At 34.5% G+C, this 16,087-nt stretch overlaps 1 protein-coding gene across 1 annotated transcript in view; it reads left to right on the forward strand.

The window, feature by feature from the left end:
* Positions 1–554: 554 nt before the first annotated feature.
* LOC136043178 (nucleoporin Nup43-like) overlaps positions 555–16,087 on the forward strand; it is an 83,367-nt gene continuing 67,834 nt past the window's right edge. Inside the window, exon 1 of the mRNA XM_065728110.1 lies at positions 555–707. Within this exon, the coding sequence (XP_065584182.1) occupies positions 606–707 (102 nt within the window). The 5' untranslated portion in view covers positions 555–605. The remainder of the gene's footprint in view (positions 708–16,087) is intronic.

Raw genomic sequence — 16,087 nt, forward strand, 5'->3', positions numbered from 1 at the left:
TTCCAAGTGTCGTTGCTTGTGCCGTGTTTTTCTCGAATTTACGTGCAATGTTAGGTAGTGCTTACCCTCGGAGTTCTAAAGATCTGTAACAGATTTATCTGTTTATCTTGATTCAAATGATTTGTTACTTGGGGTGTTTTGAACAGACTTGAATATCCTTCCTAAGTATAAAAAAGGCCTCAGACGGTGGTGAACCGAAAAAGGAAAATCGAAGGCACGCTGAATTTTCCAAAAACTATTCAAAAATATCAAGGTTTCCACAAACTTTCAGGCTTTTAAACATCACCGCAATTTTTTGTCTTACATTAGATGTGATTAGGTTGGAGGCAAAGAGTTTAGAATATTGAGGGACTATAAAGGCTGTAATATTGAGGGACTATTTAAGCATTTGTAGAAACCCTTTAAAATTTGAATTAATTTTTGAGCATAAATACTGAGCATAAATCCTTATTCCATGTCAAGAAAAGCTGTACTTTTCTTGAAACTGTGCAATTTTACTCTGTGATTCAGGGCAAACAAAGCTGAACAGCTTCTCAGACACTAAGAAAGAAATACTAAAAACGCTGTATGTATAAAATTTAAAAATTCAAAATTGTCAGGCGAGGATGGCTGCTAAATTTGTTTCCAGAAAAGTATCAAAAGTCAGATTCCAACCAGGAAGTTTCTTTGATATCGGGACTTTTCTTTCTGGGTCTGCTGACGAAAAGGTTAGTTTATGGCTGCCTATTTCACATTCCAGCATGTATGTTTGGTAATTTTGATAGGCTGGGTTGGCCTACTCATTTAACAGAGAATGCATTAAGTTTATTGGGTAAATGTAGTGTTTGGTATTATTTTATTAGTATTCAGTGTCAATATATACAAGATTCCATAATTTACATAGAGATAACATGAGTGCCAGGTTACTCAATTTCCTTTTGGCATGCTCTTTCTAAACTTAATAGGCTACCCAGTTCACTTGCAAATGCCTTTGGCCCCCAGATATACCACAAGGAACATCTGAAAACTAAAAACAAACAATAAAATTCTGACTATAATATCCAGGATGTTTCTATTAATCAGATAGGTTAATCATGTTTCCTTCCCTATGTATGGTAAAATTCTAGTTTAGTGACTTCTTGCTATCTCAGAAATGAGTTAGGTTAGGAAAATGAAACTTTCAGGGATGGGTCTTCAGAATAAAGTGTGTCCTGGGAAGGTACTTTGAAGTACCTACCTCCACTCCCTCTCCCTCTTGAGGGTCCTAACCTTTGATGACCTTTAAAAATATGTGCGTTATAAAAGTGAAACCTTGCAAAATAGATCTTCTGCTTGAATAAAGTACTAAAAGTTGTTTTCAGCTTCACAACTGTGCTCAATCCCAATTTATAAGGTTTTAAAGATATGCAAATATATTTCCTAAATTTTGAAAAAAAAACCCATTGATATGGCTCAAAATTCTACTCAAATAACAGGAATTGCATTTTCAGAACTAAAGGCAGAGAAAAAGCAATTAGTAACTAAAAATTAAGGTAAAATGTTGTTTTGTCAAAATTTCAATAGGTACAGACCTGTCATGTAGGCAAATTTCAGGGCTCTCTAGAGGAATAAGGAGTTGAGGTGGGTACTTTAAAATACCTTCCTGGGACATACTTTACCCTGTAGACCTGTCCCTGAAAGTTTCATTTTCCTAACCTAAACCCTTTCTGAGATAGCAAGAAGTCAATTAACTAGAATTTTACCAAGGTGGGTACTTTAAAATATCTTCCCAGGATATACTTTAGCATGTGGACCCATCCCCAAAAGTTTCATTTTGCTAACCTAACCCCTTTCTGAGATAGCAAGAAGTCACTAAACTAGGATTTTACTGAAAAAATAAACTTTCAGTAATGAATTCAGGGCCTAAAGCATACTCTGGAAAGGTATTGCCAAGCTACTATGATAACCCTCTTCTGATAATGAAGTCTTAGAAATCTGCCTACTTGACATATCTCTATACCTAGTGGAATTCTGACAAAATAACATTATATCCTAATCTTCAGTTTTCTGTTTTTTCTCTAGTTTTAGTTTTGAAAATGCTATTGCTGTTATTTTGGTAGAATTTTAAGCCATATTAATGTTTTTTTTTCTAAACTTAGGAAATGTATTTGTGGATCTTTGAATCCTCATAAATTCTTTTCATTTATTTGATACTATAAAATTTAACTCTAATACAACAGCATGCAAAAAAGAATAAAATACAAGAGAAAACATACAGCAGATATTACAGCTGCAAAAGCTAAGTTTGTAGGGGGGTTAATCACTACAACAACATTACAAATTCAGGAAGTCTAATATAGAAAATAGATAAATACATAACAGGAAAGGGGTAAAACTTGAAGACAAAATAAAAAAATACAGACATAGATCAAAATATAACAAAAAGAGAAATCACCAATGCAACAGCACAAACACATTAAAAAAAAACATACAATCACGTAGGTCAAACAGCATAGCCATAAAGAATAATCCATGGACAGGCAGTCATGTTGTCAATAAGTATAAGTTGTCATTTACCAAATAATAAAAACATTATAAAAAATAAAAGACAAATAATTCAGAGGCAACAACCCAACACAAGGGCTCATCAGGAGAATACACTTGCCTATAGGGTTTTGGCACTTTAAATTCTCTACCCAGTCAAGTGTTGTACCTACCTCAGAATACCTATGGTATCCCTATGTCAGGTATCATCCCCAAAATACATGCCTATGAAAAAAAAGCAAATGTAGAACTACCAAGTAACACCAAAACAAGCTCATCCTGTTAATATATTCCTCTGTTTAGCATCAATAGGTAAACTAAATGTAATACAATTTACCAAATCACAAATATTAACTCTTTGCAAAAAACCTGAATGAACTAAAACAATTACAGATTTCATCAGTACCATGTGGTTTGGTAGCTAGATAAACTGGTTAACACTAGGAAAAAGCAATTTGAAACAGTGGATATTCAATGGATAGATGGGACTTATAAAGAGAAAGGGAAAGATTTGAAGAAGGAGTTAACAAAAAAAAACTACAAAGGTTTATAGGAAAGGAACAATGCAAAATTTATGAGCTAGGAGGAGACATTTCTTTTTATCAGGGAATCCCATTTTTAATACCAGTATCCTTATTGAAATCAACAGAGGGATACCTTGGGGGAAGGCCAAATAAAGCTTTAGTCTAGAGACATCTTATAGGAGTTAGAAGAGAAGAACATGCCACACCCCCAATAGAACAACAATAAGAAAGTTTTGAGTTGAAAAACACACAATACAGTGAGACCATTACCTCAGTAGGAAGAAAAGATCAAACTCTGTGGAGCTAACCCACCTGGTAAGAAAAAATACCTTGGAGTTAGGAAACATGAGGCATATAAGGATAGTTAGTATCCAAAAGCACACCCAAAATTTTAATTACCTGAGTTTGTGGAATAAGGATACTATCAAAATGCAAATTCAGTATACATGAAGAATCAACCAGGGAGTGATGACCCACTATAAACATTACTCTACCACTTTTTGGTGCAGTAACAATCATTTTGTTTCAAGGCACCATGAGCTATCTTTGTGGCTAATGATCTGTGCTAGTGGTGTTATGCTTACCTCATTTTCAGCACAAACAAACATGTTTGTGTCATTTGCAAAAATCACACATTGCACTCTCTCCAACACACCAGTTTCTTCAAGGTCATTGATGAAGAGAAGAAATAGTAGCAGACCCAGAATCAATTACCTGGGAAATTTCTTTTTACTGGCAGACTGGAATTGGATCTTATCAATTTTTACATACTTATATGTACAGGTATGTAGTACTTATATATCATTAAAGTCGATCTAGCCTTTCACAAGATCACAAACAACTAAACAAAAATAATCTACATTGACTATGCATCAATCAGAGAAAGGCTAAGCAACATGAACTGGGGACCTCTGCAACAGGGAAATGTAGATCAACAATGGGTCAATTTCAAAGAGAAGTTAGCTAAGCTTTATGTACTATACACATCAACAAAAATCATACTAAAGCCCAAGACACTCCCTTAAATGACTCCTCAGATATGCAGAGAACAAAACTGGAAAATTTGATTGTGGAGAAAGTATGCTCACAAGGGAAAAGATGATGATTATAATAGATTTGTAAGGCTTTAAATAAACTTTGCAATTATACTAAGCAACTCTGTTATAAATTCAAGTCCAGGCTTGCAGAAAATAGTAAGACAAATCCAAAGAGTTTCTGAAATGTATCTAGCAAAGACCACAGTAGACATTCAGTGAAGACTCTGAAGACAACTGACAGGATTGAAACTACTGACCTGCAAGAAGTTGCTGAGTTTTTCAATGCGCAACTTGCATCATTTTTCCTAAAGAGTCAGACAGCCATCTACCTCCCACTGAAACTTCTGTTGTACCCAACCCTGTGCAGTTTATTATCATTTCTCCAGAATCTGCCAAAAAAAGACTTGAGGAACTGTATGCTAATGAGTCCACAGGACCAGACAATGTTCACTCAAGGATTCTGAAGGAATTGGTAAATGAAATCTGTACACCACCTTTTCAAATATTTCAGAAGTCACATCTCCTGTCCAATAGCATTCTATCCTGACTAGCATGGCTTCCTCCTGGGTAAGTCAGTTAAGGCTAACTTGATCAAGACATATAATATCATTATTGACCTCCTGGACAAGGGAATACCAGTGGATTTGATACTACTTGATTTTGCCAAAGCATTTGACAAGGTACCACAAAAACATCTTAAAGCAAAGTTATCAACTTGGCATCCATACTGATATGGTAAAATGAATAAAAATTTCTTGACAAGATCAGAAGTAGCAGGTCCAACTTTTTACAAATAATAGTGACAACATTTTTTTGCTACCATGTGAAAGTGTCAATGGATTTCCTCAGGGCATGGTTTTGGGCCCTACCCTCTCTCATGTTCATCAATGATATGACAAAGAAAGTCATCAATAACATCACACTCTGTGCTGATGATTTCAAGCTCTTCTGACCAGCAGACCAACACAGCCTAAAGTCCAATCTGTTAAAAATTCAAACCTGGACAATGGTTGGCTGTTGGAGTTTTACATTGCAAAGTGCAGCATCTTCCACTTCTGTGACAGCAACCTATGCCATAAATACATGATACTTAACAAGGGGTCACAGTCTTACATCCAGCTTTTGACTAAACATGATGAAAAAGATTTTGGTTTTATAGTTGACAACCAACTTAAATTCCATGAACTCTGGCTATTAGTAGTATCAAGAACAAATTTTATTCTTGATTTGCTCAAATGGAGGATCACCAGTTGCTCTTTGTCTATGTTCCTGAGGATTTATAAGGCTGTTGTTGGGTCCAATCTGGATTTTGGAACATGCCTTACCTATCCCTCCTATAAGAATGGTACTAGCCTAGTTGAAGCTGTTCAAAGTTGTGCCCAAAAATGCATCAATGGTCTGTGAAATATCCATACAATGACAGGCTAGAGCACCTACAACTCCCAACACTCATCTTCAGACACCAGCACAGTGACATGATGGTGACCTATAAATAAAATAGCCAATCAAATGATGCTTTCTTCACAAAACATGCAAGTCAGCACCATACAAGAGGCCATTTACAAAAACTTTCTAAACATACTGTGAAGACACAAATATGATAAAACTATTTTGCTGAATGTGTCATTAATGACTAAGACAGTCCTCAAGACAAAATTGTGACTGCATCCACAGCTCCATCCTTCAAGTCCAGAATTGACAAAGAATAGATCAACAAGACTTGGGAATAGGAGTGATATGAAATGTGAGAAATATGAGTTATCAATGCAAGTTTTTTTATGAGAGTTTGTTGCTATGAGGTTGATGCTGCTTGTCATTCTCAACCATCTCACATACTCTATCCAAAGTTGCTGTTGTGTGGTGATGTCAACTCCAAACCACTAGAAAATGGTCTCTATCGATCATACCTACCTTGTGGTCACTGTTACTGAGTAGGCTTAAGTTGTGTATCCTCAGCAAATAGCTCTTACAACATTGTCACTGGGCCTTTAAAACAGTGGCATTACATTACCATCATTGACACAAAGCAAAAGAGATCCAGTATGGACCTTAATATTGCTCCAAAGTGCAAATTAAGGTAATTAGGATAATACTGAAAACAATCTGAAATCATTTTCAGTATGCATGCTGAAAACACTTTAAAGCAGAAGATTTTGTTGCAAGGTTTCACTTTTACAGCATGAAGATTTTTAAAGGTAAGTGCCCTCTACAGGGAGAAGGACTAGATGTTAGTACTTCAAAATACCTTCCTATGACTTACTTTAGTCTCTACATCCATCCCTGAAAGTTTCATTTCCCAATTTAACCCCTTTCCAAGGTAGCAAAAAGTAGCCTGTCTGGGATTTTACCATCATTTCAAGTGGTATTTTGATAAATTATGCACTCAAACATACTGGGACATAAATTGAAAACTGCATTCAATATAAGAGTTAGCATTCAGAGTAAAGCATAGTAAAGTATAAGAGTAAGCATTCAATATAAGAACTGCATTCAGTATAAGAGTTGAAAAATCCTGATGAAAATCACATTATTTTGCACTCAAATATGCACAAAATTATGCACTCAAACATACTGGGACATAAATTGAAAACTGCATTCAATATAAGAGTTAGCATTCAGAGTGAAGCATAGTAAAGTATAAGAGTAAGCATTCAATATAAGAACTGCATTCAGTATAAGTGTTGAAAAATCCTAATGAAAATCACATCTTCAGATTCAGTGTCAGAAAAAACCTCACAGATGCATGCTTATTTGTTGTTTTTTTCCTAGGTGTAATTTTATTGACACATTATTCCTAGAATATCAGGAGAGGGCTGATTTGAACAGAAATTAAAAGTTCTAATGCCCTATTTGAGTGACCAAAAAGATTGAATGGCAACTAGGCCCTCTCCTGCTCCTTTATTTTCCCAAACCATCAAATCAAAACACTGAGATAGCCATTCTGTTTGTCATTATTGAAAGACCCTATAACTATGTCTTTGAATATAACATGCCACCCCACAGCCCAGGGGAAAGGTCTTTATCTTATAAAACTTGTCCATTGTTTACATGTAGTATTTGTTATTGGGAAGCATGCATACATTTTTGGGTGGGGGGACAAGTTTTCTGCTGGTGGTTTTTCCACTGGGAATTTTCACAGGGAGGAAAGTTTCCAGGGGGTGAACTTGTTAGAGGAAATTTGGGGAATTTGCCAAAATTCCTCTACAAAATTATTTTTATATGTCTTGCTTTCTCCTTTCCATCTTAATTTTACGTGTGGAGCTATTACCGCTAGGGGATATTTCCATGGGGAAATGGATTTCTCCATGGAGGTTGAGTCAGATATCTTGGCATTATTTAGAGAAAGATCAGAAATTGAATACAAAAAACAAGTTTTTTTGACTGAAAATAAGGAGCAACATTAAAACTTAAAACAAACAAAAATTATCACATTTACAAAAGGGTTTGCCCCCTTCTCAACACCTCACTCTTTATACTAAAGTTTGAATTTTGTCCCAATTCTGTAAAAACGACTCCTGAAACACAAATGTCGTTTAGTTAGAATAAGACACCTTTTTGATAGTACTAAAAAACTTTAGCATAAAGATGGGGTGCTGAGGAGGGGGCAACCCATTCATATACGTGATAATTTCTGTTCAATGTAATTGTTAATGTTCCTCCTTACTTTCAGCTGAATATTTAATATATACAATGAACTTGCCCTTATTCCGACAAACAGTTAAATCAATTTGAAAAGAAGTGACCTACCAAAAATGTAGTGCATAATTGCACTAGATTATTTGCACATTATATATAGATACATAATGTGCAATCTAATGTGCAAATATATAGATATATTTGCACATTAGAAGGGGGGAGGCAAAGCTCATTTCCAATACGAATGATTATTTTATGTGGATTCAGGATGAATTTGTGATTCTAAAGTTATGTCTCTTTCCTAGCTATCTCATTAGTGAATTAATTGAAAAATTTACCAGTTTAACTAAATTCCCCACCCCCAATTTCTTGATATAAACTTATAGCTGTTTTATAAATTTGGTAGTATCATTAGCTTGGATAATTTTGTCTACGTTTTCCTCATCAAAATGCATGGCAGTTAACAAAAAAAGAAAAACGAATTGTCATCAAATTTTGGATATTGCCTATCAACAGAAAACACAGATCATGGAATTGCTATAGAAAAAATAAGACCTCAGAAAATTATCAAGTCTTCAAACATTTTTGTAATCAAACAACCAACCAAATAAAGGAATTGAAGAGAAGGTTTGAGGAAAAACTGGCTAAGGAAGCTATCCTGCCTCAGTTATGCAGTTGTTTAACACCTTGAAGCAAATAATTTTTTGCATAGTTCACAACATGGCTTTCATTCAGGTAGATCTCTTGACACCAATCTCCTTGAATTGTATGATCACATCACCAAGTTGCTTGATATTGTGGTGCCTGCTGACATGATTGTGCTAGGCTTTTCTAAAGCTTTTGACAGAGTGTCTCATAAGCGACTTGCAATTAACTTACGTTCAGTCAAGCTTGAAGATAAATCCTTGCTCTGGATACTTGAATTTATTTATTTGCGATCTCTTTGTGTTCAGTTATTTGATGACTGGTAATTGTATTCTTTCTTCCTCTACGCATGTTCTGAATGGAGCTCCTAAGGGAAGTGTTTTGGGTCCTACACTAATTAATATATTTATCAATCATGCTCCTGCCATTATCAGTAGTAAATTGACTCTTTATGTAGACGACCTGAAGTCTCTTCGACCAGCTTTTGTCCTGTGAAGATCATGCCCAGCTACAAATTAATCTTCAACTTCTGGGTCAGTGGACTGAGGCCTGGCTTCTTGAATTCAATGTTGCCACATGCCATATCATTCACTATGGCGAACTGAATCCTTGTTGCTTTTATTATTCTTAGGCCACTCACTCTATTCTGTAAATAATGAGCAGAATCTTGGTGGCACTATTGACAGTGAACTAAAATTCAGCACTCATGCTAAGAGGTCTGCTGCTGGGGCTAGTTCAACCGTGGGACTGACTAAGTGTACTATTTCCACTCGTTCCCCTAAGGTCATCAGTCTTCTATTTAAGGGACCTGTGCGTTCTAAGCTTGAAGTTCGCATGCCTCTTTTCTCCCTGTATTTTAAAAAAGACGTAAAGGTTCTTGAAGATGTGCAGAGACGTGCTACTAAAGTGATACCTGGCATGCAGGAGGTTTCTTACCTTGTAAGACTATCAAAGCTGGATCTCCCTACACTTATTTACAGGAGAAATAGAGGGGATGCTATTTTAGCCTACAAGTTATTGAGAGCTAATACTCTCCCAGCATTATTTCCTATTGTTGGTACCAATTCAAGAACTAGAGGTCATCACCTGAAACTTGTCAAGCAGTCTTCAATATCTAGAGTTCGCACTCAGTTCTTTTCAACACGGATTGTCAATAGTTGGAACAAACTAGATAATAAAACATTTACTGCTGATTCCGTTGATATTTTCAAACGAAGGCTAGATACTGAGTGGTCCTCCAGAGAGTGTAAACTCAATTGGGAACATGGAAAAGCACCTGGTCACTAATGAACTTTGTATAAAACTTAAGTCATCATTCTAGAGCTCAACAAGGACGAATCCTTAGATTGTTCCTAGCTGTAATTTAAGGTATTTTAAGATAACTATACCCGTAAGAGAAGGATAAATGATTGATAAGTATGCACAACTGTGTTGGCCTCAAGCAACCTTATGACGCTTTAATCAGAGAATGCATTAACTAAAGGATAAAAAATGCTCTTCAGTGATTTTGCAATGCATTTAAAAGTAGTTGTAGGCCTACATAATATAAGAAAATAGTACCATTACACTTCTTATTTTATGCTCTTTCCAAACCAGTTTTAAAGTAATTTAGCTAGGATGAAAGTGTATAGGGGAGAGTGGTATATTTTGTGACATTTGTTTAAATAGAAAACAAAAATCATATGGCTAACTACAGAACCAGTTTATAGCTCAAATCAAAGACCATTATCAGAGAAATAGGGTGAGCTTTTTTTTCAGATTTTTCACTTTTAACTGAAGAAAAAAATGGGGATACCTACATGTACCAGGAATACCAGGGTTCGTCCCACTAAATACCAGGATGTAGTATATACAGGGACAAGGGATAGTACATAGTGGATTTCGACACAAACTATTCATTCGTTAGCAAAAAATAGGACAGAAATTGCTTATATGATTAAATAATTTACCTGAAATAGCTAAAATCAAGCACAGTTTCACAATAAATTGACTACCAGTTTTTGACCTTGAAATATGAAGATGTCCTGCCCTGGAGGCAGGAACTGGGTGTGATAATTTTTTGAGTATATCTCTTCTGGGGTAAAAGTTGAGTCCTCTTGGTCTGGCCACTTCCATTTTTGAAGTGTAGCCATACACATGACAGTTAATTTGGCACTGTTCTCTCTTTTCAAACAATACAACCAGGGAAAAATTCTCCCTTATATACTACCTTTACCAAGTCACCACCGTTGATGCCTCTAAAGACTCCCTAAGTCACGTCCTCCTCATAAAAAACTAGCTTTTAAAGAACCATTTACTTCATTTATATATCCCCCCTGTGCCCCCCGGCGTCCTCGTTGTTTTTGTGTCCCTGTGTCCCGGTCGTCATTTAAATTCCCTGTGTCCTGGTCGTCATTTGTGTCCCGGTGTCCCAGTCTGTAATTTCTCTTTGAGTGTCCCGGTCGTCATTTATATTCCCTGTGTCCCGGTCGTCATTTGTGGCCCGGTTTCCCGGTCTGTAATTTCTCTTTGAGTGTCCCAGTCGTCATTTATATTCCCTTTGTCCCGGTCCCCCAGTCTGTAATTTATCTTTGAGTGTCCCGGTCGTCATTTATATTCCCTCTGTCCCGGTCGTCATTTGTGTCCCGGTGTCCTAGTCTGTAATTTCGTCAGTCGACAAACATGAAGTGAGTCGACAAACAAGTTCATGACGGCATAATGCTCAATCCTGATAATGACGTCAGTTGACACACAAACATGACATCAGTCAACACACAAACAAGCAACTTGTTTTAAATATATATATATATATATATATATATATATATATATATATATATATATATATATATATATATATATACTAGCTGCTGGGGTGGCGCTTCGCGCAAACACCTAGTTGGTGGGGGCGCTCCGCAACCCCCCCCTCCCCCCAAGCCCCCCCGCGCGCGTAAGTCGTTACGCGCCATATTGGTTACGCGCCATTGTAGTTGTGTCCCTGTGTCCCACCTGTGAATATAGATAGATATAAATATATTTTTAACTACGTAAAACTTGCGAATATACAACATTCTTGGCTGTCCCATTGTCTGTGCATATAAATAGATTGTCAGGTTTACCGACTCTTGAACATGCAACATATAATTGTCCATGGGAAAAACAATCTGTATTCAGATCTATACCTTATTATTCTAATGATTGCCCTTGAGCTTTGTTGATGGTGATTGCTAATCGAACATTCCTGTGTCCCCGTCGTCATTTATATATCCCCCTGTGCCCCCCGGCGTCCCCGTTGTTGTTGTTTCCCTGTGTCCCTGATAGCTAATCGAACATTCCTTGTGTCCCAGTCGCTTTCTCTTTGAGTGTCTCGGTCGTCATTTATATTCCCTATTGTGTCCCTGTGTCCCACCTGTAAATATATATATATATATATATATATATATATATATATATATATATATATATATATATATATATATATATATATATATATATATATATATATATATATATATATATATATATATATATATATATATATATATATATATATATATATATATATATATATATATATATATATATATATATATATTTAACTACGTAAAACTTGCGAATATACAACATTCTTGGCTGTCCCATTGTCTGTGCATATAAATAGATTGTCAGGTTTACCGACTCTTGAACATGCAACAAATAATTTTCCATGGGTAAAACATTCTGTATTCAGATCTATACCTCATTATTCTAATGATTACCCTTGAGCTTTGTTGATGGTGATTGCTAATCGAACATTCCCTGTGTCCCCGTCGTCATTTATATATCCCCCTTTGCCCCCGGCGTCCTCGTTGTTGTTGTTTCCCTGTGTCCCGGTCGTCATTTGTGTCCCGGTGTCCCAGTATGTAATTTCTCTTTGAGTGTCGCGGTCGTCATTTATATTCCCTGTGTCCCGGTCGTCATTTTTGTTATGGTGTCCCGGTCCGTAATTTCTCTTTGAGTGTCCTGGTCGTCATTTATATTCCCTGTGTCCCGGTGCTTTGTTGATGGTGATTGCTAGTCGAACATTCCTTGTGTCCCGGTCGCTTTCTCTTTGAGTGTCCCGGTCGTCATTTATATTCCCTATATCCCGGTGTCCCGGTCGTCATTTCTGTCCCGGTCTTTAATTTCGTCAGTCGACAAACATGACGTCACTTTACACTCACACACACAGACAACTTATTTATATATATATATATATATATATATATATATATATATATATATATATATATATATATATATATATATATATATATATACATATATATATATAAATATATATATATATATATATATATATATATATATATATATATATATATATATATATATATATATATATATATATATATATATATATATATATATATATATATATATATGGTGGGGGCGCTTCGCGCCCCCCCCCCCAAGCCCCCCCGCGCGCGTAAGTCGTTACGCGCCATATTAGTTACGCGCCATTGTAGTTGTGTCCCTATGTCCCACCTATGAATATAGATATATATATATATATATATATATATATATATATATATATATATATATATATATATATATATATATATATGTATATATATATATATATATATATATATATATATATATATATATATATATATATATATATATATATATATATATATATATATATATATATATATATATATATATATATATATATATATATATATATATATATATATATATATATATATATATATATATATATATATGTTTTTAACTACGTAAAACTTGCGAATATACAACATTCTTTGCTGTCCCATTGTCTGTGCATATAAATAGATTGTCAGGTTTACTGACTCTTGAACATGCAACATATAATGGTCCATGGGAAAACAATCCGTATTCAGATCTATACCTCATGATTCTAATGATTGCCCTTGAGCTTTGTTGATGGTGATTGCTAAACGACCATTCCCTGAGTCGCCATCGTCATTTATATATCCCCCTGTGCACCCCGGCGTCCCCTTTGTAGTTATGTCCCTGTGTCCCGGTCGTCATTTATATTCCCTGTGTCCCGGTCGTCATTTGTGTCCCGGTGTCCCAGTCTGTGATTTCTCTTTGAGCGTCCCGGGCGTCATTTATATTCCTTGTGTCCCGGTGTCCCGGTCGTCATTTATATCCCCCTGTGCCCCCGGCGTCCCCGTTGTAGTTGTGTCATTTATATTCCCTGTGTCCCGGTCGTCATCCCGGTATTCATTAATAAATTTTTAATTTTTTCCCTTTTTTTCCTTTTAGTTTTTTTTTATTGGTTTTGATCTTTTTTTAGGTTTTTTCTTTTTTCTTTTTAGTTTTTTTTGCCTTTTTTTTATTTATATTTTTTTAGTTTTCCTTTTCTGCTTTATTTTTCAGTTTTTTTCCTTTTTTTACTTTTTTTTCTTTTTTAGTTCTTTTAGTTTTTATCTTTTTTAGTTTTTTTAGTTTTTTAGATGAAATTTTTTTTTCATTTTTCCTTTTTTTAGTTTTTTTTTAGTTTTTAGTTTTTTAAGTTTTTTCCTTTTTTTAGTTTCTTTAGTTTTTTTAGTTTTTCGGCTTTATTATTTTTTTATTAGTTTTTAGTTTTTTTTGTAGTTTTTGCCTTTTTTTAGTTTTTTCAGTTTTTTTTTTAGTTTTTAGTTTTTTAACTTTTTTAGCCTAACCAGGATTTGAACCTGGGACCTTCATTCTCCGTTCTGACACCCTCTCTCACCGAGTGACTACTCCAGCATGTTCATTTTGGTGTTTTAAATGGTATATTATTAACCAAATTAATGTGTTTTACAATATACTAAGCATCGTCATAACAAAAATGATGGCAACTAATTTCATGACGTCAGCCGAAACATGACGTCATCTGATCCATCCACAGATCCACACACAGACAACTTATTTATATATATATATATATATATATATATATATATATATATATATATATATATATATATATAACTAAAAGAGAAATCATCAATGCAACAGCACAAACACATTAAAAAAAAAAAAAAAAAAAGGAGATAGAAGGAGAAAGGGAAAACTGTTTTCTAAATTAGTGATTAATATAGACCAGCACTTGAATGAGGCCTTATCCCTACTCATCCATACAACCACATGGGTCAAACAGCATAACCATACACAATCAACCATAAAGAATAATCCATGGACAGGCAGTCATGTCGTCAATACAAATAATTCAGAGGCAACAACCCAACACAAGGGCTCATCAGGAGAATACACTTGCCTATAGGGTTTCGGCACTTTAAAGTCTCTACCCAGTCAAGTGTTGTGCCTACCACAGAATATCCATGGCATCCCCGTGTCAGGTATCACCCCCAAAATACATGCCTATGAAAAAAAACAGCAAATGTAGAACAACCAAGTAACACCAAAACAAGCTTATCCTGTTAATATATTCCTCTTTTTAGCAGCAATAGGTAAACTAAATGTGATAAATTTTACCAAATCACAAATATTAACTCTTTGCAAAAAACTATTACCATGTGGCTATTTTTGAAAAATCCGCTCTATTAGAAACACAATTCAAAATAGATGGCGCTGCATCAACTTTTTGCAAACTTCCGAAATTAGCCGAAAATTTCCTTAAGTACTTCCAGATAATTTTTTTGGTATTTATTTAAAAGTTCGTTATAATGAAAACTAAATTTTTTAAATTGCCAAGTTAATTTATTTGCAGAAAAACCTCTTAATATCAATTTTTGGCTTAAGATTTTACATCTATTTTTAAAATCAATATAATTACTACAAATCCTTGCGTAACGAAGTAACTGTGAGAAAAATGCCGAATATGTGATATTTGAGTGTATATTACTTTCAGGGAATGGGAAACTAGTCACTTCAAAATCAAAATCATCCGTTTTATTATACATTTTAAAACTTAATTTATTATTATCAGAAATATTAATATTTAAATCTAAGAAATGATCTTCAAGACCAGCGCCATGACTAGGTTCAAGAGTAAGCTCTGATGGATATATATTTTTAGAAATATCAATGAAATTTTTACAATTTAAGAACAAAATATCATCTAAATATCTTTTATTATTTGACAAAACATGTTTTAAATTACTTGGATTATTCTTATCCATCATATATTTATATTCTAGTTGACTTAAAAACAAGTCAGCTATAAATGGGCTGGCATCCCCCCCCATGGAAATTCCCACGATTTGCTTGTACAGATCACCACCAAATCTTGTATAAGTATTGTATAAAACAAATTCTAATAACTCAAAAATCATATCAAAGCTGTAACATCTCAAGTTAACTGTAGTCTTAAAGCAATTTGTCCATATAGCTTTTTTATTATAAGTGTCTATTTTTAAGAACCTTTTACTAGATAAGAGGAAAGATTTCTTGATAACCGTTTTTAAACTATCTAACACTACATTAAGTGATAAATTAGTATACATTGTCTCAAAATCGAAAGACTCAATTCTTTTAGCTGAGACCATTGTTAAAGAATCTATCACCTGCAGTGAATTATTAACAGTCCAATATGGATTAAAATTCGAAAATTTTTTAATACCAGAACAATAAGTTTTAAGTTTATTTATAATTTCCTTTAAAATTAAAGAGAGGTCAGTAGCAGCAATGCGGGTTGGACATTTAGCTGCTTCAGCAATAAAGCGTGGTTTAGGGGGATTCTTATGAAATTTTACTGTCCAATATAGGAAAGGGAACTTTTTATCATTGTCATTTATTTTAATA

The sequence above is a fragment of the Artemia franciscana genome, chromosome 2, assembly GCF_032884065.1.
Source record: "Artemia franciscana chromosome 2, ASM3288406v1, whole genome shotgun sequence".
Lineage (NCBI taxonomy): Eukaryota > Metazoa > Arthropoda > Branchiopoda > Anostraca > Artemiidae > Artemia > Artemia franciscana.